At 39.4% G+C, this 25954-nt stretch overlaps 2 protein-coding genes across 3 annotated transcripts in view; both read left to right on the forward strand.

Annotated features, from left to right (window-relative positions):
• Positions 1-334: 334 nt before the first annotated feature.
• pheta1 (PH domain containing endocytic trafficking adaptor 1) lies at positions 335-4639 on the forward strand. 2 transcript variants are annotated; one of them, XM_037680310.1, is made up of 3 exons: positions 335-466; positions 830-946; positions 3658-4639. In XM_037680310.1, exon 3 carries the CDS (start codon positions 3678-3680, stop codon positions 4542-4544), a length of 867 nt encoding a protein of 288 aa, XP_037536238.1. In that variant the 5' UTR covers positions 335-466; positions 830-946; positions 3658-3677; the 3' UTR covers positions 4545-4639. The 2 variants fall into 2 exon arrangements, with proteins under 2 accessions (XP_037536238.1, XP_037536239.1); XM_037680311.1 differs by having other exon boundaries at positions 886-946.
• Positions 4640-10001: 5362 nt separating this feature from the next.
• Positions 10002-25954, forward strand: part of sh2b3 (SH2B adaptor protein 3) — a 51447-nt gene continuing 35494 nt past the window's right edge. Inside the window, exons 1-2 of the mRNA XM_037680312.1 lie at positions 10002-10034; positions 24657-25820. Coding sequence (XP_037536240.1) covers positions 24684-25820 — 1137 coding nt within the window. The 5' untranslated portion in view covers positions 10002-10034; positions 24657-24683. The remainder of the gene's footprint in view (positions 10035-24656; positions 25821-25954) is intronic.

Raw genomic sequence — 25954 nt, forward strand, 5'->3', positions numbered from 1 at the left:
GCTAAAATGGTTGATTAAAAGAAAGCAAACTGTGACAGAGCAGGCTTCACAGAGTAGGAATACAGATTTTGTTTAAAAGTTATGTTTTTAATAGTTAAAATAAGCTGATATGGCCACAAAAATAGCTCCAACCCAGTGGTCAACACTCCACTGACGCTTTTTCCTTGAAGGTGTAGGAGCGGACAGCTGTTCCAGGAAACACATTTTTCCAAGGGCAAAAAAATACGAGGTGCGCATTGTTTTAAGTTACCGCTTATCCGGACATTTGACGCGTTACCCCGACGGCAGTGGAGTTCTGCGGATGACCCCGCCCACTTAAACTGTTCGCTTAACACACAGCAAGCGCATCCTTTTCAGTCACGTGATAGAGGAAAAAAGAAAAAAAAGGATAAAGAAGTCGAAGTAAAAAAACAATAAAAAAACGGGAGATTATAAAGCAGGGCTGAAAGAGTCGTTGCATTCGCAGGTACACTCGGTTTGTTCTCAGTCTGCTTTTTAAATATCATTTACGTGTCGAGCGGTAAAGAGAATACCGAAGCTGGGTGCAGGTTTGTGTCCAACCAGCTAAAATAGCTCGGTTGGCACGGGGCAGACGGGTTTTTTTTATTTTTTTTTTTTACGCGGAACAGCTACTTCTGTTTTGGTGGGGTTTTTTTTTTTTTTTTTAATAGTTAATAAAACTGGTTGGCGGAAATGAGTTCTCGGAAAGTGCTGATGTGTAAAAAGCTTGTGACTTATCTGGAGGCTGAATCATTTCAGACACGGTCAGAGGTTGGTGGGGAAGCAGCTACAGCTTTAATATGTCTGACACTTCTTGTCCTAAACGCAGCCAGGTGAGTGAAAACTGGTGTCAACAGTGATCACAGCTCTGTTTTCTTTGAGGAGGTGGGGGATCCAGATGTGCTGGGAGCAGTGGATGGATGTCATCTGTGTCCGAGATAAACACGTAAGCAACAACCTCCTTTATGACTTCACTGACACCTTTGTACCCAGGTAGGGTGATGATGATGATGGCTGCAGCACTTCTTAACACCAGCGTTGTATAAAGTACCTCAAAGTGACACTTCAGTGAAAGTACAAGTACCTTACCGTAAAGTTACTTTGGTAAAAGTTAAAGTCTCCTTTAAAATTATTACTTGAGTAAAAGTCATTTAATGTACTTAAGTATCAAAAGTAAAGTTCTCATAAAAATTGTACTTAGAGTATTAAGTAAAAGTGAATGGTTAGAATTTCCAAAACAAAATGTATTGGGTGCAATGATAAAAACTTGGATAGTTTGAACTGAACAATGAAAGATTGCTCTTTAAAAAGTCTGATTCTAGTGAAGTATATTCATTCAACCTTTATTAACCTTTATTAACAAAGCTGTTAGAAAGTCCACATTGTTGTGTAGTTGGCTTATTTACTGAGCTAGGCTCTGTTTGGTTATGGCTTGTTTCTTACTGAATTTAATAGTTCCTATGCTCTTGAATGCATCGTGGCTTTTCCAGTGCTAGTGAATGCACCGCTCTGTGTAAAGTGCCTTGTTCAGTTGGAGGTTGTTTTTTTTTTCTCTCTCCTGACACGGATGGAGCCTTGTTGTTCAAGCTTGTTTGTGCTTTACTGGTTTACTGCTGTGTGTAAATACCAGAAGAAACACAGCAAATAAATCACCCTAAACTGGATATCTGTTTCCGTGTTCTTTAATGGGAAGACTAGCGGCCCGACAACTTCACCTTGCTGCTCTAAAGCAGTTAACGTCCTGGAGAACACCAATCCTCTCCTTTTTAGCAGCTACCGTCATTTTCACACCTATCAGGAATTTACAGTGGCTCCACTGCGAGATCTATCGTAACATTTGATATCTGCATATGCATCTGGCTTGTTCACAGCGAGAACCGCAGTTTTCACACAAGCGGCGGGGGAGAGGCTGGGTTTGTGAGGGAGAGTGTCAGTGAGGGGGAGAGAAGGGGCCGCGTGAAGTCACAGACTGGGAGAACAAACAGGCATTGCCCAATCAGATTTCTTCAAATTTTATATTGTAGGAACGAGCAACTAAGATGGTTAAGGGAAATGTATTGGAGTAAAAGTGAAAGTAGTTAGAAATGTAAATAACAATGTAAAGTAAAGATACGTCAACATTCTACTTAATTATAGTAACAAAGTATTCCTGCTTTGTTACATTACAACACTTCTTAACACTAGTTTAATAGGTTACACCAGGGAACATTTACACAAGGGAAATGGGATTAGAAGCAAACTGAACAGGAACGTCTGAGCTGAACTTGTAAAACAAACCCTTTAAAGTGGCTGCTTCAAATATGTCTCGGACTGTGTGTGGCTGCTGAAATGAAATTAAAAACACCGTTTGGCATCGTATTCCATTGGGGAGGAGACTAGCAGATGCGGCGAAGGTTTAAAGCAGAGTCTGGTTATTTTCTAACACCTGGAACACGTCAAACCTTTGGACTGTACAGCCATGCTGGAAGAAGAAGCTGCAGACTTATATGGCATCCGTAGGGATTTTAAGGTCTAAAAAATAAATTCATAAAGCAAGAAGCAACATTTCTCAAACTGATTGTTAATGTGCCCCTAAATTTAAAATTTGTGATTGGCTGCCATCTGCCTTGTTTACCTATGGAAATGAACAAAAGTGACTGGATAGGTCAAAAAATGGTGGCCTCTGTGGAAGTTGTTTAAGGTGAAGTTCAATTCAATTCAAAAATACTTTTATTAATCCCAAAGGCAAATTAAGTGTTGTCGTAGCTCATCATCCTGGTTCCATTCAAGAGTTATAAATGCTGATAGCTGTGGGCAGGAAGGATTTCCTGCAGCGAATCTGAAGAATCTGGCCACAGATACTGATCCGTCCACCTGGATCCAGCTTGCTGTCAGAGCCGACGGGCCTCTCGGTCCTCCTGAGCAGCAGGACTTCCTGCATGCCGTGCAGAATTCCTCCCTGAGCGATGGTCACTCCATCCAGCAGTCTGCCGAGCTCCTCGTCGTCACGAACAGACAGCTGAAGGCGCCGGGGGATGATCCCGGTGCCTCCTTTTCAACTCATTTGGGATTTGGGGCTGTAGTTGAGGTATTTGAGCTTTTGCAATGTTAATCAGCTGCTCCTGGTTGTTAAAAAAAAAAAAAACACCTTGTTGCCATGGTTACACGTCATAACAAATGCCCAAAAGTAAAAAGGTTTCAGTAAAAAGCCTTCCAGCTGTGCAGCATCCGATACCAGAGGAGATAATCATCCGAAAAAAGTGATTTATATCCAGAAAATAGAGGAATTAAAGTTTTCAAAAGCATTAATTCAGAATAAATGAATGAATCCAACATGCAGCCACCACGAGCGACGCAATTCTACAAAATTGGGAAACTTCAATGTATTTGCTCTCAGATGTGGAGTCACATAGGTTTAAAACCAACTCACTTTAAATGAAATTGAAAGTGGCGTGTATTTTGCCTGTTCTTAAAAACAAAAGCAGTGTGTAAAATATAACTGACCACAGCCAGTCTAATGTAAGTCAACTCAAGCCTCCACAGGGTTTTCAACAGATTCAACCGAGTGGTTTGTTTACCTTCAGCGCAAACCTGCATTGATGTCATAGTTTGCAACGAGTAGCTTTGAGCTAACCCCAGTTATGACTTTGATCATTGACAGTTTTTGATGTTTTTCAGGTAAACTTGTAGGGGAGAAGATGAAGCTGAATGAGCGCAGTGTGGCTCACTATGCCACCTGTGACACACCGCCGGACAAAACGGGCTTCCTGTTCAAGAAGGGTGAGCGCAACACCGCTTACCACCGGCGCTGGTTCATCCTGAAGGGCAACATGCTCTTCTACTTTGAGGAGCGTGACAGCCGAGAGCCTATCGGAGTCATCGTTCTTGAAGGGTGCACAGTGGAGCTGTGTGAATCAGCCGAGGAGTTCGCCTTCGCTATCAAGTTCGACTTTGCCAAGGCGCGGGTGTACAAGATGGCGGCTGAGAACCACGCAGCCATGGAGTCGTGGGTGAAGGCGCTGTCGAGGGCCAGCTTCGACTACATGAGGCTGGTGGTGAAGGAGCTGGAGAGGCAGCTGGAAGAGATCCAGGAGGCTGCAGGAGGTCCGCAGGGCAGGCCCAAATCTACCCGGAGAAATCAGATAGCACGGTCCAAGTCTGGATCATCTTCTTCCTCGTCATCTTCATCTTCCCTATCATCATCATCAAGTGCCCCTTCAATGACAGCCATCTTCTCTGCCCAGAAAAGCCTCCAGGATGAGGTGCAGTTTTCCTCTGGGAGCTCCAGGGAGAACGGAGTAGCGTGGAGTAAACCACCAGCTGCCTTGGCTAACGGCTCCTCTGAGGGGGTGTCGTCCTGCATCGCCTGGGAAGGCAACGCTGACTCTGGGAATGGAACTGGCTGCGGGGCAGATGGAGTGAGGGCTCCGCCGGTGCCACCGCGTAGGATCGGAGCGTCGCTGGAGAGCTCGGTCTCCCCTGACACCGGCTACTTCGCCAAACTCCACGACTGGTACGGCAGAGAGGTCGAGGAACTGAGAGCGCAGTGGCTGCAGAGCCAGTAATCTCTCCTTCCGTTCCTTTCTGATCATTCAGCAGTGCTTTCTGAAAACGACCAGACAAAAACTCACGACTGCAAATCTCAGTCTTACAGTTAAAAAGGCAAATGTTTTGAGACCACGTTCACATCTCGAGTGGCACTGGTGAATCAGTCAGTCTTGTTTTTCCCAATCTAAAGAAACAAAGTTGGCTGTTTTCACACTTTTTAATAATACTTACAAATAATAATAACACTGTACTATATTAAAATGGTCATCTGTAAAAAAAAAATATATATATTTTCCTTACAGGAGCTAAGCCTCCAGTGGTCATATAAAATATTTCATTTATTAAAAAAAAAAAAACCAATTATTGCCAATGTTTAGCTTTTCTGCACTTCAAGCTGCCACTTTTACTCATGCGATCAATTTGGAGTATTTTAATTAAAACTCTATATTATGCATACAGTTGTCTACGTATTAATAACAAAACCTCAGCTAAGTACATTTTTTAATTGAAAGACTCCCAGTTACTGATTATAGAGAAGGTAAATGTACCTGACTCAGGTTGTTGTTGCTCATTGTTGGTGCTGTCGGACAATTAAAACCAACTTAACATCTAGACTGAAGTGGTGTCTGCTGTCCACCTGAGGGTCCTTGTGGTTGCTAAAATCAGAGCATCCGGCTGATGGTGCCTCTCAAAAGAGACATCCTTTATTTTTAGCTGTTAGCCAGCAGATGCTGCCGTGTCAAAAGAGCACTCGTTACTTAGTTCTTATTTAAATCTTGACTTCCTTGAAAAGAGGTGGTTTGTCAACTCGTGCCACTGTATCGCATTTATAATATTTTATACAATCATTTTAATGAAACCACTCGTACATTTAGATTTTTTTTTTTTACATTATTTTAACCTGTATGTTACTGAAGGGGGAAAAAAGCACACATCTGTACAGTTTTAGAACATCTAACCGTGTTGTTTTAGGTTTGAATATTTGCTATTCCATGTTGGAAATTAAAAGTATCAATCCTCGCAATCTAAAAAGTATTCTGCTTACATAGATATGTCTTAAGGCTGATGAGTAAGTTGTGTATGTTTTTCTTAGAACTGTGCGTTTGACGCTGTTACTGCATGACCACGTTGATTTTGTTTTTGTTTATCAATTGTTTTTCATGTCCTCCACTTCTTGCCAAAGGATCACTTCGGTGCAATCACATTTTTTTGACAATGACTGCAGCTTTTAATCAGCGCTATCTTGCATGTTAAACACAGTTTGTGCAGCGACAACAGTTTACTGCTGTTTAAAATGCCAATTGGAGTCTGCCTAGAGCAGCAGCCGCCTATTATTATCCACCTGACAAGGGTTTCTTAACTTTATATCTTACTCTTCTGTCAACATTAATGTGGCCCGAACCACAACGTGTACCCCCACAAATCTTGTATCAAAACGACCAGCTCGGCATCGTGATGTGTGTTATTACTTTTATTGTCGTTATTGAGTGCGACATAATTCGCAAACAAATACGCCATTTTTCTTATTCAAAACACCTGACGGAACTCTAAAATGGCCGCCACGCTGCTGTCCCCGTCTAAGTTTCTCCAGGAACTTTCTAGTATCAACACTACTATCAACATGAATGATTTAAAGAAATCTAAATGTATTCTTGCTGGGTTTTTTTTTTTTTTTTTCAAACTGCCGTTGTTATCAGGCTTAAGGAAACTGTGAATATATGTTCATTTCATAATTTTTTTCCAAAGCAGCAAATGAAAAATGCACAATTAACATTTTTTTAAATAAATAAATATAATTCTAGTAGCATATTTCAGTGTTCTAATACACACTGAGAGCATTACAGGAACAAGTAATAATGCAATGTTCTGCTACGGTACGCAGCAATATGTGTTTTGTGTGAACAACTCAATAAACATTTTTATATTATAAAGGTCTGAGTGTAATTAATCTAAGCCAGGGCTGTCAGTCAGGGGGCCACATCTGGACAGCAGGTGATCTCAGTCCAGACCATTAATGTTAATTTAATAAAACTGGATTTTAAATCAGAAAATAGAAACTAGTGGGAGAAACATTAAAAAAAAGTTAATCCTGTTACGGTATATACTGTAGATGATCTTTAGTCCACCTGCCAGTGATTTCATTTAAAATAAAACTAAAATTGAAATTGTGATTTTACTGCCAGATGTTGGCTTTCAGTGAGTGTGCCCCTGAGCAATTTAGCCGAATAGCCTTTAGCTAAATATTGCTGGCTTAGGTGATTTTTTTTTTAGGTGTGTGAGTTTTATAGTGCGTATAATCTGTTTGAGTATCTCTTTCCGTCTAAATAGACTTTACATCAAACGTGCCCCCCCCCCCCCCAAATAAAATAAAAATTGTCCTGCGCTAAAAAAACCTATAAGATTGAAAGAAAGTAAAAAAAAGAATATTGCAGCTTTACATGAAGATGTAGCTATATATTACACATAAAAAAACCTACTTTGTAACAATCTGAAATTAAGGAACTAAAATAAACTTTGAAATTTATCAGTATTTTTACATTTTAGGACAGAGGGAAAAAACTAGCTTTTATCTAGACAAGAAAACCCTTTATTTATCGCCCCATTTGATCAAATTTAACCACTTGAGTTATGGAAGCCTGTAAGAGCCCGTATTATATTTGTAGAAAGTTAATATAGCAAGTAAGTATAATAAAGCTTACATGTGCGTCCTGGTAGTTTAAATATAAATATTAGGATAGTTTGCTGGAATTGGTGATTGAATTAATTTTTAAGGTAAGACAACTTTATCCCAAAAGAAATTCAGTAGATGCTTGCTGCTTTCATTTACAAAACATACACATAAAAAAACAACAACAAAGCACACACACACACACATATATATATATATATATATATATATATATATATATATATATATATAAAGAGGTAGTTAAAGTACAATAAGAAATACTGAAAATATGAATTAGCAAAATAGTAGTTATTGTACTAAAGATTTCTATTTTCTCTATATTCATTTACTTACACTTTTCATGAGTTTATGAATGACTGGCCTTTAAGATTAATTCTCATTGTTGTCTGAATAACTTGTCATATTTTTGTAGAACGCCTAAATCCAAATAATTTTTAATTAATTTCTCTGAAATTTTGATGTCAGAGAAAAAGAAAACTATGGCTGGGAGTTAAATTAAAGTGGCTGACAAACTATAGATTGATATGTTTGTTATCTTAAAATAATCAGTATGCTCAGGTTTTTATTTTATTTATTCAAAATTAGCTTTTCTTGTTGTGGTTCCAAACTAAATTTCCTTTTTTTCCCATTCTACTTCTTGTTGGTCAAAGTTACAAAAAGCCACGGAGCCTTAATTTGCGGACCCTCCTGGTGTAATGCCGCTTTATCGCCACAGGGTGTCGCTGTGCAACAACTATACATTTACCCTTTGACCTCGTGGCTATCAGCGCTTCACACCTGTTGAGACAGGTAGACGTTCCCTGTGTAAACAATCCACACAACACACAAGGAACCAAAACTTAAAAAGACTTTAATTATTGAAGGCGTGGCCACATTTTCTCGTTGTTAAAGCGTAAATACATCCATCACACGTCATTGTCGATTCGTTTTGAGTTGCAGGAGATGCGACACTCCAGGACCAGAGTGAGAGCCAGAGGAAATAAAGAAAAATTAATCGTGTTTTATGACCTTTTTGTGCCACAAAGTACTAGCAAAATCACACAACTCTTTCAATTCAGTTACATACATCCATTATCGACAGTAAGGCTTGTAGTTTAGGTTTGCAGAGTTTCTGCATTTTGCACATTCCGTTCTTCGTGTTTCAGTTTGCTGCGCAAAACAGCAGTAGATCCATTTCCTGTCTTGGACTTTCAAAGTAAAACACATTCGCATCTTGTTCAACTTCAGCTAGTGAGAAGTCTTAACCAAAACCCTCAAATGTTCAGCTGTGTGGTGACCTCACTGCAATGTAAAATCAGCTATTTTAATAAAGATATCCCGTAAGATACAGTTCTCACTCCATAGTAAGAAATATTGGGGGCCAGTAATGATATATAAAATATGTTTCTGCAGAAAATAGTTAGGGTGAAAGATCCCAGACTGAGTTGCTTCCTTACTTGTTTGTAAAATATTAACTTTTTAATTGAGAAAAAAAGAAACATTTACTTAAACATGCACATAAGTAAAGTACATGTACTACAAATATATAGGAAGTTATGATGTTTTGTTGTTACTCAAAATTTGACTGAAATGTTTGCAAATCTATCTGGAAAAGTATGAATTGTTCAAATGGACATTGTGTCATATGCTGGTAGAATGAATCAGAATGCAGTGCAATGTAAGTGAATAAAGTATTTATTTATTTATTTATTTTTTGTGATGGAGATTTGTGTTAAAAAAATGTCCTAAAATAACGTAATCTTTCTTCTTCCTTATCTACATTTAATGTTTTAGAGCAGGTATATCTACAATAACAATCCTTTCTCTTTTAACCCTTCTAATATATCTTGAAATTCACGTTTTTCTCTGCCAACTGCCACCGATCTGGGACATCCCTTTAATACCATACTCTTCTTGTTTTTAGTTTTCTACATCGCATTACAACCTAACTTTTTGTTGTTGTTACGTTTTCTTTTAAATGCCATTTTATTTTCACGTATTTAAAAAAAATCTAAATTTGTACGCACCCTTTATGATTGTCTATTTTTGTCTTTGTTGTTCCACTGCTGTCATCACTCTTTGTTAAAATCAGGTCTCTCTTGTAAATGAGTCCCCGAGGCTCAATGGGATTAACCTGTATAAATAAAGGTTGAATGAATGAAAACCATACCACTTTATTTATAAAGCATTTAAAACAGCAACAAGGTACTGCACAGAAGAAACAAACAAGTAAAGCACACAACAAAAAAATACATATAAATACATTACATTAAAACATATTTGACTGATTTCCCCAATATAATAATAATGTGATACTTAGACATTTTAATTTTAAAATACAGTGCTAAACTTGTAGATGACAATACGCTTAAGTAGTAAATTAGGGCACGAAAACATTTTTTAGTGTTTCTTCCCGCGCATGACCTAAACTTGACACACGTTGGTATCTTATTCTGAAACATAATAAGCGGAAGTAGTACTTTACACTTCCGCTGTCTTGACGGAGCTTCTGCTAACTCTTGGACGGAGGCACTTTTTTATGACAGCGGAAATGAGCGGTAGCCTCTTTTTTTTTTTTCCGCGTCAACTTGGTGTTTGAAAGTTTTTCTTTCCTCTTTCTGTTTCCGAGGACCGGGCGCGTGCAGTCACCATGAGAGAGAAAGCGAAGGGCTTTTCAAACTGCACCTTTTCCGCTAAAGTCCACTTTTGTTCTGCTCCTCTCCGACGTCTAGATGCTACTTTTTTTTAGCTGCCTCTCGACACATTTCCGTTATGCGAAGTCCAACTTGGTGGTTAGTCGTCGTGCTGCGGTGGGTGCCCGTCCGAGATAACGGAGAGCGTGAGTATGCTGTGCAAACCGTGCCAACTTTTGTTTGCTTTATTGTTTAAAACGGATGTACGTGTTTATCAACCCCACAGCGACGCAAAGGCGGTTCAGCTTTAGCCGCAAGCGGCTTTTTGATCCTTATGGCGGAAAATGTGCGCGCGTGGAGTTTAAAGGGTCTGTCTGTCTCTGGACTGGCGCAGATGTTTTTGCACAAAAATCATAATTGTTACTCAGAAATAGTCTTGTCGAACCCCCCACGCCTCACTTTATATTCAGCAATTGTGCCACTAATCCTGAAAGCAAAAGACGTGCATTTTGGAGCCAAAGAGCGCTTTAAGTTATTTTTTTTTTATTAATTGGTATTTAGTGCAACTCCATCAGTGGTCACCATGGTGATTATGTAACATCAAACTCAGGCCATGGCTGTCTATTTCTCTTCAGCTGCTGGTGTGAGGACTTTTACCTTGACTGGTTTAAATTCTCAAAATGATCTCAGATCTTCTGTTTTTCAAGCTTATTGTAAAAGTTTAAAAACCGCTTCATATATCAGAGGGCGCTCTCTCGTTCTCTCTGGTCTTTGTACGCTCCAAATCAGCATGGATCTGTATAAAACAATATGTCACTGCATTTATTGCAACAGTTGAAATGTTCCTAAACTGCAACTGTGAAACTATGCAAACCTCTAAAAAATGAGCCTCACGTGAAGAAGCTGCAACATGAAGCCACTCTTGAGACGTCAGTGCATCTTTGCTGCTTGTCATCACGTTAATTAATGGAAATGTTAATAATAGAAGATGCAGACTTGACCGCTGACGGGATGAAAGTGTAATAAAGCTGCATCTGCAGAGTATTTTTATGCTAAGGCCAGAAATGTAATAGATTTTTTATTTTTTATTTTAAAAGAGCAGGATCACCAAGATGACCTGGTAGTATATTTGCATTTCTGTTATTCTGTCTAAGCACGCTACATTCCCAGCAACAATTTTTTTTTTTTTTTGCTGCACGAGCACCTAGTTTTTGTCACTTTGTAGCGTCCTGGTGTCTCTTCCTCTGCAAAATGAGCACAAGTCAGTGGAGGAAACCTACTTAAGTGTGAGAGTTGTTCAAGAAAGGAAGTAAAACTTTTAAAATAAACGCTAAAAAACGAGGGGCAGTGTTCAAATTTTTGTTTTCAGCTCCGTTTATAACATGCCAAGTCAGAAAAAAATGTCCAGTCAGCAGATTTATGCGCTAATATTTTAAAATTAAACGTATTCTAGACTGGTTTACAGACGGTTTCAGCCTCTGTTTGCCTACAAACCTATTAAATATCATCATATTGGCGTTCGAAGAGGCGTTTTAAAGGATTCTTAGAAACATGCTAAAGCTTTAGCAGCTTTGCATCCAGCTGAGGTTTGTGTTCTTTCGTGTTTGACTCATTTAGTTACTACAGCTGTCACACCTTCATTAACTGGAACACAAAAACAGTCTGTGTGGGGAAGTAACGCTTGCAAAGGTGGACTTGAGGTTTTATTATTTTTTTTGTTTCAGACAGTTTCAACATGTGCCAGCCTGTTTAATTTGAAATGTTTTCATCACTTCCAGATTACTCCTCGGCTCTTACAGTTCCAAGTAAATCTGATCGTTTTCTGAAAAGATGTGCGACTTCCCGCAAACCACTCCCGATTTCTGATGCTTGAATATTTTGATTGTTTTCACTTCTTGTTTGCTGAGTGTCGTATGGAGAAGAAAAGGCTCTCATGCAGAAGTGTGTAGGTTTTCCCACCACATGCTGTCGAAGCTTAGCATCGAATCCCTCCTGCAGGGCGTTTTAACTTAAAACTGTAAAACTTTTCCATCGGCCGCAGCTTGTCAAGGACGGCGAGTGTTCGGTCCCTCAAAGGTTTTGTCTCAGAAAAAATAATCTTTTGCGTCGTTGGTCTCCAAGCTTCTCAGAGGGATGCTTTAACAGATTTACTGGAAAGGTTCAAGTAGCTCTGTTCTTTTCCTCCACTTATGATTCTTCTAAAATAAAAATAAAAATAAAAAACGTAGACAAGAGAGGCGCCGTGCATCGTCTTTTCACAGTGTGGTCTACAATAACGCTTTGATTAAACACGAACAAACTATACATTTCCGTGCATTTGCTTTGAAATAATCTTTATATCTTTTTGACTTTGAAATAGATCTTTTAATGCTTGAAGTGAGTCGGCTCATACTTTGGGTATTTCTCAACCTCAAAATGTATTTTTCCTCATCTATTTTTTATACCTTTATATGAAATAGTGCTATAAATAAAATAAATGAAAAACTGCAAATAAATAAATTAACGAAGGCAAAGAAGAAGAGCTGTCATGAGAACCCAGGTGTATAGGCGGGTTGTTCATACATGTGTTTATTTCATATTTCATATTGGGCGGCTGTGGCTGAGTGGTTAGAGCAGTCGTCCTCCATTGCAAGAGTTGGGGGTTTGATTCCACCAGCAGTCACATGCCGAAGTGTCCCTGGGCAAGACTCTGAACCACTCATTGCCTCCGATGTGTGTCCCATCAGTGTATGAATGTGATAAAGCACTGATTTGTCTTAGATTCAAATTAGCTTGGTATAGATCTAGTAGAGCGCTGTATGAATGGGTAAATGAGGGCACAGATTGTAGTGTAAATTGCTTTGATAAGATAGAAAGGTGCTATATAAGTACAATTTACCATTTACATATTTTCCCAGGAGCACCAGGGCTTGAAAATCGGACTGGACACCATTAAAAATAACTGAGGCAAAAATGTTGACACGCGTCATATGCATGTGTGTTTTTCTCTTTAATGCCCTTTGCACAGGTCAGATGGAAGGGTCAATCAGACAGATACTTACAGGTGCACGTGTTTAATCACCACGTCTCTCCCTCTGTTGTCGTGGCTCACCGAACATAGATATGACACTCGAGGCTGGAAAGTAATTCTGATGTGTTTTGCACATTTTTTTAGTATTATATTTCAACCAATCAGTCTGGGATTCTGGCAGCTTTGTGTGGCCTTTTGTTAAGAAGACACGCTTGGCTGCTTGTTTAATAGGCCTTTGCCACAGTTTATTAGATTTTTTTCTGAAATCTATATGAGTGTTGCGCCTGATTTGACAGACTCATGTAAATATGCTTGGATTCTCTCCCAGAAGGTGCCGTGTCACTTGTTCAGTGTGGTTGTAATAAGATTTTCTCCAGCTTGACTACATTATGTACAGCAGTAGGTCAGTTTGCGCTCTTTACAGTTTTTTGTCCTGATCCAGTTCCTTGAAATAAAATTCTTGGAATTCAAACTCGTTCTTTTGACGTTTTTCTTTTTAGCGCGCTCCACATGTTCATTTAGCGTATATCTTAGATCCTTATGTACTGTTTCTTTTTACACTTTATATTTTTGCTACTGTTGGATGTAACTGGGACCCTGTGTATTTCGTCCCACCTCATGTACTGCATGTGGTGAGAACGTCAGTAAACCTACTTGAACTTGAACTTGATTCCATATGTGCACCAGAAGCGTTGCACACATACAAAATGGGTACAAAAGCAAACTTTGGAATCACAATATGAGCTATGGATCAGACAAGGTTTTATGCCCCTAACTGAGATGTTATCAGACATCATGTCTTCCGTATCCCTCAGGGTTTCTAAGAAATCTACTGATGGGACCACGAGAGCGGTCTGACCCGCTGTGGACCCGATGGGGAGGGAGAGGAAGGACCCGAAGGCAAATGAGGAAGAGAGATGTGGGAGATGACGTGTGAAACAGATGAGGGTTATATTCTGCAAAAAAGGTGAATATTAGAGAAACGCGTAATCAGCGTGGTGGTTGGAAACTTCATAGTAACTCGTGTTTTTGAGCAGTAGGTGTGCATTTAAAGGCCTAAAATCTCAGCTTTATGTCTGGATTGTCACATAAACACAAAAAGCACAAAGAAGGACTAAGTTCTTGTTCTTGAAAAGTCTGTACTTGTGTTTGAAGGAGATGCACATGCATCCATTACCGCATTTTTTCAAAGAAGTAATAATTAAAGACTGTTCTTGCGCATGTTTACCTGAGTGCATCGCTGCCCTTTTAGCTAAAAAAAATTTCAGGTTATTTCTGGTTTTTGCTTGTAAAAACAAAATCCTTAAGGAGTCCTTAAGAAGTTTTAACACCAGAACATGCAACGAGATAAATGAGTTAAGATAATGTTGCACACACATACAGAAGAGCGTTTTGCTTGTGTATTTTACAGAAATGAGAGCCAATCCTCAGCTGAAGTTAAAGTAAGGCCTCGTTCTCGCTTAAAAAAAATAAAAATCTGTTTGCAGCATGCCTCACAAGTTACTTCCCATCACAAATGCAGAACATGGTCTTGATACAGAAAGACGGGACATTTGGAACATTTTTGTGTCAGAAGGTGTTTTGTACAAGCTGAACTCAAGCGGCTCCTAGTTAGCCCCAATGTGGAAAAGTTTAAAAACTCCTGAAATAGTCTTCCAGGAAGTCAGATGGCTGCAGATGATTCACAGCAGATCAGAGAGTGACTGAAGGAGTCAATTATCCTCCGAACAGCTTCACACACAATCCGACACATTTTAAATATTACCATGCATTTCGCAAATCACAATGAATCAGAAACACATTACGGGTAGGGGTGACTCATTCATGGAGTGCCTGTATGCTTCTGACTTGAGATGACTGTCAAACCAAGTCTTGAATGCTTGAAGTGGCTGAATTGTTCTGATTTGACTCAACAGAATTATGAATGACGTTTCATGTTGTGGGTTTCGTATAAATTTTGTGTTTAAAGATTAGAGTCAAAAGATGAGGTGACTTCGAGAAATGTACTAAAATGCATACATTTTTTTTAATTCAGCAAACTTGAAAACTGTGAATACATGCCAACTAATTTCAGCAATACATCATGTTGCTAAGTAACTTACTATATTAAATAGTTGTTTAAACATTTTGTTTTATGTATAAAATCAAGAGGGAAAACCACAAATGTCACGTGGTGAGCATGCTCATGTCGTGCTTGCAGCTCTATAAAATCATTACACACACATGCTCAGTTTTTTGTGTTGTGAATACATTCTGAAATAGTGTAATAAATAGTAAAATATTTTTTTTTTTTTTTAGATTTGGAAACATTTCAGTCCCAAAATGCTTTTTTATTGCCCGCTGCCGAAGATGAAGGAGAGACTGTTTTGCATGTGCATGTCTGTACTGTTAGGAAAATATCTCGTAAAACAATGGATTTTAGTGAAACTTTCAAAAAGGATCTTTATCTACAGATTAATAATGTTTGGTGTCATCCCCGTTAAAAATGGCTTCCACAGCTAAGCAATCATAGCAAACAAAAAAGTGGCAATACCTCGGGTAGTTCCACAGATATTAAGCTAAAACTTTGTGTGGTAGTAGCTGAGAGTCCTCCTCAACACCTACTTGTGACATCTTATATGTGATCATCATTATTTACAAGCTTTGATCAAAATGAATATAACTCCATCCCCTCATCATCAGATGATCTGAAAACTCTACATGAATGGAAACAGGCAAGATGCATTCCTTCAGGGGATGTTTAGCCTTTTGTTATGTTTATGAATTTATGACTTATCGCGTTAAACTCTTCGATCCACATTGCTCAATCCTTAACACTGTGATTTTCAGAAATGCAGCAGCAGAGCAGCACGTTGGGAGATAAGTGGCAGGAAATGAGAAGTCTCTGTTCATTCGTTTGCCAGAGTTTGACCGAGATCAGAACTTGACTGACGCATCTCGACGTTTCTGTATTGTTGTGCCGCGTTTTCTCATTATGAGTTGTGTTTTGACAGCTCTGAGACGTGGAGGTGTTTGTTTTGCTCGAGGTTGTTATTTTTATCCCAATCTGTCAATACTGTCGTTCTGTTTCCAGCATTTCGCCTGTCGTCCTGCGAGTCCTTACCTTAGCATTTTATTGACATGCCAAACTAAAATGATAGCTTGCACACGATCACACAGACATTTATTATTACCTGGTTGGAAGGTCGTTAATAACGCACCAAATTCCTTCAGGGAACGTTTAGCCTTCGACCGGCTGGGTTTGAGAGAATAAATATATAAATGTATGGATAAATATGTAATTTTCTTATGACATAATATCTATATTTGTATTTTAGCATTGCATTTATAGATAAACTGATGCTCCAGCGTTCTTTTTTTGGTGGTGATATTCTTTTCCAGTTATTTAGCTTTCTTACCTTCTCGAAGTATTTACCCCTGTCCTTTCCCACGCCACAGGAAACAGCCAGAATGTGGCCGGCCTTTATTTGTATGCGTCTTAAGAATAGCAGCATTGTGTCATTGTTGTGGGAATGTAGGACTGAGCTAGAGAATGTTTAAAACCAAAACAAACCCCTCTGTGTGCTCAAAAGTATTTTGTCCATAGCTTTAACAATAAACCACATGTGCAACCTGAAAGATAAGTGCTGACGATTCTTGATGCCTTCTGCTTTGTTTTGTTAAAAGCTGTCCGAGGCATTAAGATGTTTGAATTTGAGAGGAAAGTGGCATTTTATTCTGCAGCGTGGCGTTAGTGCGTCATCTGCAGTGCACGGGAAATAAAGAAGACTAGAGATTGACACAGCTCCAAAGCCTCATGTGTTTTGTGTGGATATGAAATTTCAAACATGATTTCTAGCAGAACGTTCTCTGCCAACATTAGTATGCCCTTCAGTTTCCATGTCTTATTTACTTGTGCATCCACAATAAAACCGCCTAATTTATTAGTGGTTTACATTTTAAATAAGTTGAAGCTTTTAAAGACTCCACTCTTTCATGATTTAGCCAGAATCAGCCGACGCGTCCCTCAAGTGATGGGAAGTTAAGATCAAAGTTATCATGTTTCAGCACTGCTTCCTCCTTTACAGTATCTCCTTTAATTATGCAAGTTGTGTTCATCTTGCTTTATGCTCCGTTTGTTTGCTACCACTGAGGAGCCTATTGTATCTGTAGTGTTTTTTTAATTTTATTAATTAAAAATGAAAACAAGACACCTTTTTGTGAGGTGTTTTTAAAAAATAAATAAAAGTATGATACTTTAAACACTTTAGGATGCTTATAAATGCTAATCTCGTAATGTTTGTTAGCCCTTACACATGATCACATTTTTTAGAATAAGAAGGCTCAATGGTGCCCCCTAGGAATATTCAGTGTTTACTGTGAGCCCTATGAGTTCACTAAGAAGTATGAACTTTAGTAGACTGACAGTGTTTGGGAAATAATAACAAAATAATCAAAAACCTTTCAAAGTCACACATTTTTACCTTTTTATGTGCTATGTTTACACAAAATCCTCACAGAGATTTGATTTAATCAACATCTTGAGCAAGTTAAAGCTAGAGTTCAAGATTTTCGACTCAAAGCTTTTTAGTTTTTACTGAAATGTGTTTTGAAGTAAAGCTAAGTTTGACTGGGAACTCCTTTCACTTACAAACTGCATAAACATGCATTTGAAAGTATCTTGCTTTTCCCCCCCCTCTCCATTAAAGACAAACAAACAAAAACTTTGTTCCTATGTGGTTTTAAATAGTTATTTATCCTACTGTCACTTTCAAAAAACACTTGTTTGCTGTTGCTTGATTAAATGGAGATGAAGTCAAACAAGCTCTTCTAACTCAGTAAAAACCAGACGGACTTATAGACTTCATGAGAGAAACTCATTGTTTTCGTGTTGTCCGTGGGTGAACGCTGATGTATTCTGTTTAAAGCCGTGTGCTGTGTCTTTGCATGTATGCTCTGGTTTCTGCTTGCCAGGGCAGGGCTTCCTGTTTCTGTCATTTCTGCCCAGGCAGAGCAGAGATCCTCTGGTTTCTCTCTGTTCCTCTCGTGATCTGCCACCTGGACCTTCCCCCACAAACTTGGCGCCGTCTCCTCTTCTCGCCTCCTCTCCTGCCTGTTATTTTCACTTCCTGCCTGCCCTCTCATTATCTCTTGTGCTCCCCGTGCTTGTGATTTTTGTTCCTCCGTCTCCTCCTCTTCCTACTTCTTGTTTAAAATCCCTCACTCCTCACCCTCCTCCTCTTTTTCTTTCCGTTGCACAACTCCCACTCTATGATCACCAGCTCTTTATCCATAAATCTGATTCATCCAGTGATTCACAGAATGAAATTTCAGAGTTGCAAATAAAATCTGTTTCTTTTTGTCATCTAAAGCCCTGTGATGCACATGTTGAAACCTCTTGTTTTTTTGTTTTTTTTTAAAGTTAATTTATTTTTTTTCCACACCAGATTTTATGGAAAAAGCCAGAGCGTTTGATGTCTGTGAGCCTTGATGCTATGCAGATTAATTGAGTCATGTGTAGACGATTGGATCCGGCTGATCTCTGCAACAAGGCCAGAGCTATAAAAAGGTCAGACGGATGTGGCTCGTTGTAAATTGCATTTCCTTAATGAGTAATCTCAATTAGGAGCACATCCTTTTTTGGCAGTTGTTAACTACTGGACAGTACACTGAGTTGACTGTATTTATCAATGCTGTTTTGTGTTTTTAAAAAGACTTCAGGTAATTCTCTTACTGTGTGGGGACTAGAAATAATTGAATTTAGTAACACTGCATTAGTTTTAGTTCCAAATTTTTTTGAAGTGCGTTGTAAAAACTAGAGGATGAAGCCTGTAATATGTGCTTTTTAGTGTAAATCAGGCTTTATTTTGAGGCAAAGATTTATCTACAACTCTAATTGTTATCAGTTAAACTTGTTTTGTTTTTTCGATAATGCCTTAATTTGAAGCGTGAGGCAAAATGTGCAACATTAACACACAACCCTTACTAAAATATGTGCACTTTTTAATGCGAGTCAGTCATATCTTCATTTAATGCTATAAAAATGTTGAGTATGGAGGCAAGACTCTGCTCCAAGATTGAAAATGTTTAAGATTTATAGTGGATTTTTAAAGATTTCACCAGGTGGCAGAATGTGAGATAAAAAGTAGATCTATGTGAGAGTGAAGTACTAAAAGGGCCATACTGCTTCAAATTTAAACTTTTCAAATTTTAAATTTTAACTCATTTCCAAGTGACCTGTTTATAAAAGTTGTTTGTATTATAAGACTGATCTCGAATGTCTAACTTAGAAAATCGAATGGGCACTATATTAGGAAAATTTATTTTGACAAATGCTAAATATACTGTAAAAATTTGTTTTAAAATTACAGTTTATTTTTATTAAGTTGATAAAAGGGACAGAAATGTCAGTTTTCCCTTGTAATTCCCGTTTCAAACGCAAATGTTTGAGGACGGCTTTGATTTGTGCGTGCCGAACACAGCCCAGCCTTTATTAAAGGTCCAGCCTTTATTAAAGGTCCAGCCTTTATTAAAGGTCCAGCCTTTAACTGGGTTTCAGCTTTTATAAGAGGAAACACCATTGAATTGTCTGATTGAACTTTGAGTTTTTATGGCAACATCTCAAGCTATTTCACTGTACTTTAAGATCAAGATCTTAAAGAAGTTTGTGTGCACTGATGTTGATGCAAGGCAAAATATCTGTTAGTTTGTATTATTAAACAATTTATTAAATGGGGAGTGGTGGCGCAGAGGTTAGAGAAAGTGGGCCTGTGATCAGTAGGTGGTCGGTTCAACTCCCTGTACAGACAACATCAAAATGTGGGTGGGAAAGGTGAAACACCCACATCTGTCCCCACCCTCATTTCCCCCAACTCTGGGCCCTTGAGCAAGGCCCTTAACCCCCACCATCTGCTCCCCCTGGCGCTCTAGATGGAGCTCTCTGCTCCACACAGGGGGCTGTGGTAGCTCAGTGGTCTGTGGTTGTGTCAGGAAGGACATCTGGCGTAAAAACAACTGCCAAGTCTTCATGCAACTTAGTTCGCTGTGGCGACCCCTGAAGAAGGGAGCAGCCGAAAGAATAATAATAATAATTTTTTAAATATTATATCACAGGTTGTGTTTTGGAAACTTGACAGTAGTGACACTAATGCCAATATTTCTATGAGGGGAAACAGATTTTTAACATCTGGAAGGCAATGTGAGCGTTTCAAAGACAATTTGTTTTCCTTCATATTAAAGTTTGATAATAATCTGAGTTTCTCTTCTTTGCTTTGCAGCTATTTCCAAACCGTACCATTGTTAGTAGGTGAGATAAGATGGTTTAAATAGTTAGTGCATATTGTTTGACTTGCATTGTTCCTGTGTGTGAGTGAAACATCTCTTTATGGATGTCACAAATGATCCAGAATTAGATTTTGTGCCAATTTTTGTCAGTCTGCCTGCTCTTTTTTTATTTTCGATTTTTATTTGCAATCAGCTCGATTCTAATCAAAACATTTTCATTCATGATGTGAATCTTTTACATTTGGTCTCTGGTTCGGCCATTAACAATTTAAATGCACAATTGTTAATGCATCCAGCACTGCCTCGGAGAATCGCGTCCTTAAATGACAGTAAATGTTTTTTATAAGAAATATGTAAAGGCATTTACTTTTTGAGTAAAAAATGAAAACAGATTAGTTTGAAGTATGCGTCTCCAAGAGTTCAAGCTATTGTAAATTTTTAAAGTTCATGATTGTAACGTTTGACTGTGAAATTTTTTTTTCATGTTTTTGTTGAGCTAAAAAAAAAAAAAAGGAACTATTTAAGATTTTAGAAGTATGTTTTTACAAACTAAGATCCAAAGTTGGTGTGTGTGTTTGATGCATGAAGCTGTTCCCGAGAGCAGCAGGCAGTACAGTGGTGTGTGAGCTTTTACCAGGCACACAACATTAATAGGACCTCCCTGCACTTGGGTTGCCACAAGTTCCAGAAATAATTATATAAAATTATATAAAAGTTTTTGCATTTGGAAAATTTTGATTTTGATTAACTGGTTTTGCATGCATGCCTTCTTTATTTGTTTATTTATTTTGTTTTTTCCAATTATATTTTTGCGTCGTGTTGGCGGGCATGCATTTTAAAAGAAATCCTGATGGCAAGTAAATTACATTTGGCTCTGCTCTCAGCAAGTCTCAGGATTCTGCAGGCAGACCGCTGCTCCCCCGTTTTACTGACACAACACCATCACAAAGCCCTGACATGTCCTGAGGCTGATTTAAGGTTTGCTTACAAGTCATCTCCATAAGCTGACATGAGTTATGAGGTTACTCGTGCTTCGAGATCAATTCACGAGAGTTTAACGCATCCTGTTTCCTTCCTGCCTGATTAAAATCAGTGTTGGGCTATTCACATAAAAAAGTAATGATAACGATTAACTTTCACACTGGCGTGACAAAGTCATGGAAGGAGGAGAACTGCGTTTCACCTCTTGGTGTTGATCTTCTTTCTGACAACCAAAGAATGAGAGTTAATTTAGCTTTAGAAAGAGATTAAACCCAAATTGTTTTGACAATTTAAGCTCCAGATGTCAAACCTCAAACACTAGAGGCTCAGAATAAGCTTGTACCACATTTCTATTAATGTTGCATACTACGTTTCTGAGAAAGATTTATTTATTTTAGTCCAGTAAAGACAAAACACACGTCAGTTGGCAGATGTCAGTATTTGTTCTGCCCGTTAAACAACAGCGGTGAAGCTGCAGCATTAGATGTCTCACTCATGTAACATTCGTTTGGGTTGACTACTTTGGTGGCGTTGTCTAAAGAGTTGCAGTGGATGAGGTTCATCTTTAAAAAAAATTTTTTTTTGGTTATCTGCAGTTTGTTTGGGCTGCATGTGGTATCCACGGTGCAAAAGACCCGCCCCAGATTTCAGTAAAGGACATGAAAAACTCAAAGAAAGCAATCAGGGTGGTGGCGGGCACTTCACAAAGAAGAATGTCTGTTTTGTAGATGAATAGAAGGTGAGAGAGAGAGAACAAATGAAAGAAAGGAGAGAATGCAGGAGTGTTGATTGACGTTTTGCAGAAGTGTTTTCTGTTTTCATCTGTCTGAACTTGCTCTTTTTTTGCTGTCACCTGCAGAACGCTGTTTTGCAAAACAATAATACAATAACAAGCATCAATTTGAGGTTAGAGGTCCTGGATAAGAGCAAACGAGATACCAAACTGCGTTAGCCTTTTTGTTTTCCTTGGGCCCTCAGTTGAGGTAAAAATAAAGGAAGCATGAATCCACACACATCTGGAGATCCTCATATCAGAAAAAGAAGCGGGGAGGATAAAAAGAAAAGAAAAACCCTGGGAACAGAGACGGCAGAGCCCCCAGAGGAATACAGCGAGAGGAAGTGTGTGTCTGTATATGTGTGTAGATGAGCGTGTGCATGTTCTGTAGTTGGTCAATGCTGAGTCATTGCTGGGCTGGCCACGCAGATAGAAACAGGCTTCTGGGGGGGCCAGCTGGAGGGGCGTAGGAGGGCATGCTCTGAGCATGCCCTGAAACGTACAGGAAGGGAATTGGTTGTTGTGACAGGACACATGAGGAACTGTGGTGACGCAATATTTCACGATGCCAAGTTCACACAAACATATTGACGTACGCGTCCCCTGGTATATCTGACGAGCCTCAAGAAAAGTGTAGTGGGCTTTTTGAAAGACGCTAACCCAAGATTTTACAGCTTTTCATCTCTGAATGTTGTCACTCAGGCCACTTAGAGAGATGTGAGCCACAAGATAAAGCAAGTTGCTCCATGTTTGGCCTGACCACAGTGTTCCCTCCCCTCCCGTTAGGTTTTTGTGATCTGTTGGACGACAGTCTCCTCTTCTTCACACATAGACAGCCTTAGACACACATTAATACTTCCTGTATTTAGAATAGACTCTTCTCTGCTCAACTGGAGTATAATGGTATGTACAATAGGCACAAATTGAATTGTTAATACTGCTGCAGTTTAATGAGATGTGCTTTTATACTCAGCAAGTCATTGATGTATATCTGTACATGATGAAGATATGTTTGCACAAAGCTTTTTAGTGTAAAAAAAAAAGTCATTCTGTGATGCTGATGTCCCCAAGTGGACACTGTGGCACATCATCCACAAAGACTCGCTCGGCTGCTGTGATGAAACTCCTGTTAAAACAAGACATGAAAGGGCATCTGACGTCTTTATTGTGTCCCAGAAAGCATTCTCATTATCAATGATACAACAAAACAGCAAAAATATTTAGCATGAGCTTTGTTGTAAGACATGTTGTCATCCCAGAAGTAAAATAATTACTCGTATAGTAGTAGATTCTCTTTCACTAAATATGTCATACACCTCTGACAACTTCATTTTCTTGCTGTTTTTTTTATCTGCATGCAAATTTTGTGAAAGGCAGTAACACGTGTAGTAATTAATGCAAAGAGATGAACAGAGCAGAAGTTTGTCACCTCTTAAAACACAGTAAACTTCCAACGTTCCTGTTTTTAGTTTTCTACATTCGCCTTAGAATCTAGCTGTTTTTTGTTACTTTTCTTTTTTTAGCCATCCTATTCGTTATAAAAATAAAAATTAAAAAATCCGTATGCCTTTTTATAACTGTCTATTGTTGTCGCTGTTGTCCATTGTTGTCATCATTCTTTGTTGAAATCAGGTCTCTCTTGTACATGAGTCCTCGAGGCTCAATGTGATTTACCTGTCTAAATAAAGGTTGAATGAAAAAAATAAAGAGATTATTAGTGACAGATTTCATTTAGTTCTGCTTTCTACTGACACTTCTGAACTGCCTGTTTACAAAAGGTCAAACACAACTATTAGGCTGAGCTTTGAATAATCTTAGTCTTTATCTCAAATGTCCTTTTATTTAAGCCTGCTGATATCTTAGGAAGAACAGAAAAGCAGAAGGAACACTGAATTGAAACACGTAGACCCAGACAGATTGTTCTGCATGCAGTGCAACTGATTCACCTCATTCACTGTCTATTCAACATATTCATTTTAAATACTCCAGTCAGTGTCTGTGCCGTTTTGAGTTACTAATAACATTTATTATTTACTTTCACTCTCCTCATTACTTCATTAATACCAAAATTTAATCCATAAACATGATTGTATTAAGTACCTTCTTTATAGTTTTTGTTCATTTGACAAGTTCATGGTTTATAGTTTGTGGAAAACCTTTGTCCTTTGAGTGAACTGGGACAGGTCTTATCTACAAGAACACTTTAGGAATAGTTGATTGCCAGATATTTTGCAGACCCAGAAAATCCACTTTGTACCATTCATAATGGAGCGCTGATAAAATCGACTGCACTTTCTTAATGTTTGAACAGCATGTAAAATGTTGAAGTGCTTAAAAAAATGTGCCCGTTTAGCCAATTTCATTTTAGAGCTTTGGCTATTGTACAATATTTGGTATGCTGATATACAGGGGCCGAGATGGTGTAGAGGCAGGGCAGCCGGCTTGGGACCCGAAAGTCCCAGGTTCGATCCCCAGTCACTGCATACCACGTGGTGTCTCTGGGCAGCACGCCTCATCCCCAAAATGCCCCCCAGGCACCCTCAATAGCTGCCCACTGCACCACCTGGTGGTGGATGGGTTAAATGCAGAGACTAATTTCGCCATTGTATGGAAACATACAGTGCTGACATTGTGATGACATTATTATTATTATTATTATTATTATTATTAAATTTTTATTTATTTTGAAAATTTTTGCCAAACTTTTTTTTTCTGCACACTTGTTTCTTGATTGAACCCCAACTACTCTCCTGTAACACGTGTTTCTGTCTCTCCTCAACGTTCTTTGTGTGTCCGCAGTGATTCTCATCCATTCTGGTTACTGCAATGAATGGTAACACTATCCATCCAGCCAACACCACTTCAGCAGGAGGAGGTCCAAGTGTAGCAGTGCCCCCAAGAGGCTGGAGGGAGTTCTGCGAGCTGCATGCCATTGCCACAGCTCGACAGCTGGCTGGACATTACCGGAGCTTTGCCAGAGAGCATCCGCAACATGACGTGGTCCCACCAGAGGCCTTTTCCAAGCACTTCACTGACCTTTTCCAGCACCACTTTGGCTATGAAGTCGACAAAGATGGGACTCCACTCAGCCAGAGCACTGCTGCTCCTGTTAGTGCCTCCTCCACATCTTCACTGGCCTCCCCTCTTCCACCGCACACTGTGAACAGCCGATTGCGGATCTCATCTTTGTCAGGGGCACAGGACTATAGGGAGGCGGGCAGGCCAAGTGGAGGGGCTGCTCCAATCTCCGTGGCACCAAAGGTGGAGTCAGTGGTGAGCCGGGAGCGGGAGCAGCCACTGAGATGCGCTGCAAGAAACTCCTTTTCGGAATCTCTCAGTATTGGCAGTAGGTCGTTGTTGATTCACAGCCATAGCAATGATGAAATCTCCAGCGCTGATCGTCACCAGGTGTCTGAGCGGTACTCCTCCGAGTCCTTGGCCTCCAGCCCTGGACTCAGTGACGTCACACATTTCTCTGTCAGCCAAATCCAGCAGACAGTAAGACGGCTTTTTCAAAAACGAACTTACTCTAGCCCCCGCTCGTCCCAGGACCTGTCCCCCAGCAACCCCACCACCACCAACAGCAATCTTCCAAACAATGGTCACAGAGTGGGTGGAATTTTCTCCGCCAGCGAGGAAGGGTCATCCTCATCCTCTTCCTCACATTCATCCTCTTTTGTGATCTCTGAAGCCACGCCCACAGCTGCTTCAAATCGGCCTGGCGTGGTCTCTCACCTCCTCGATGGTTTCCGGTGGTTTCGCAGCAGAAGCATGAGGCAGAGGAGGCCAGAGGGGAGTGGCTGCTGTAAAGAGGGCCAACTCAAGTACTTGCTGGTAGATGACACTATCTTGGACTCTCAGCCCCACTGGCAACGCTGCCGCCTGCTGGTCAGGAGGATCAGAGATACTCAGAGTGGAGGAGGGAGCGAGAGGTACCAGTTGGAGCTCTACGATCCTCCAAAGGTAGAAACACGTGCTTGTTGAGATTACCACACCCTTATAATCGAGCATATCTTTCAGGATCATTTACTGCAGTTTTGGCATCACTTTTTCCTGTAGGTGCAACACAAACAGTTGATGACGATGCTTTTTAAGGA

This window comes from Nematolebias whitei, chromosome 8 (genome assembly GCF_014905685.2).
Source record: "Nematolebias whitei isolate Nwh7 chromosome 8, NemWhi1, whole genome shotgun sequence".
Classification (NCBI taxonomy): domain Eukaryota; kingdom Metazoa; phylum Chordata; class Actinopteri; order Cyprinodontiformes; family Rivulidae; genus Nematolebias; species Nematolebias whitei.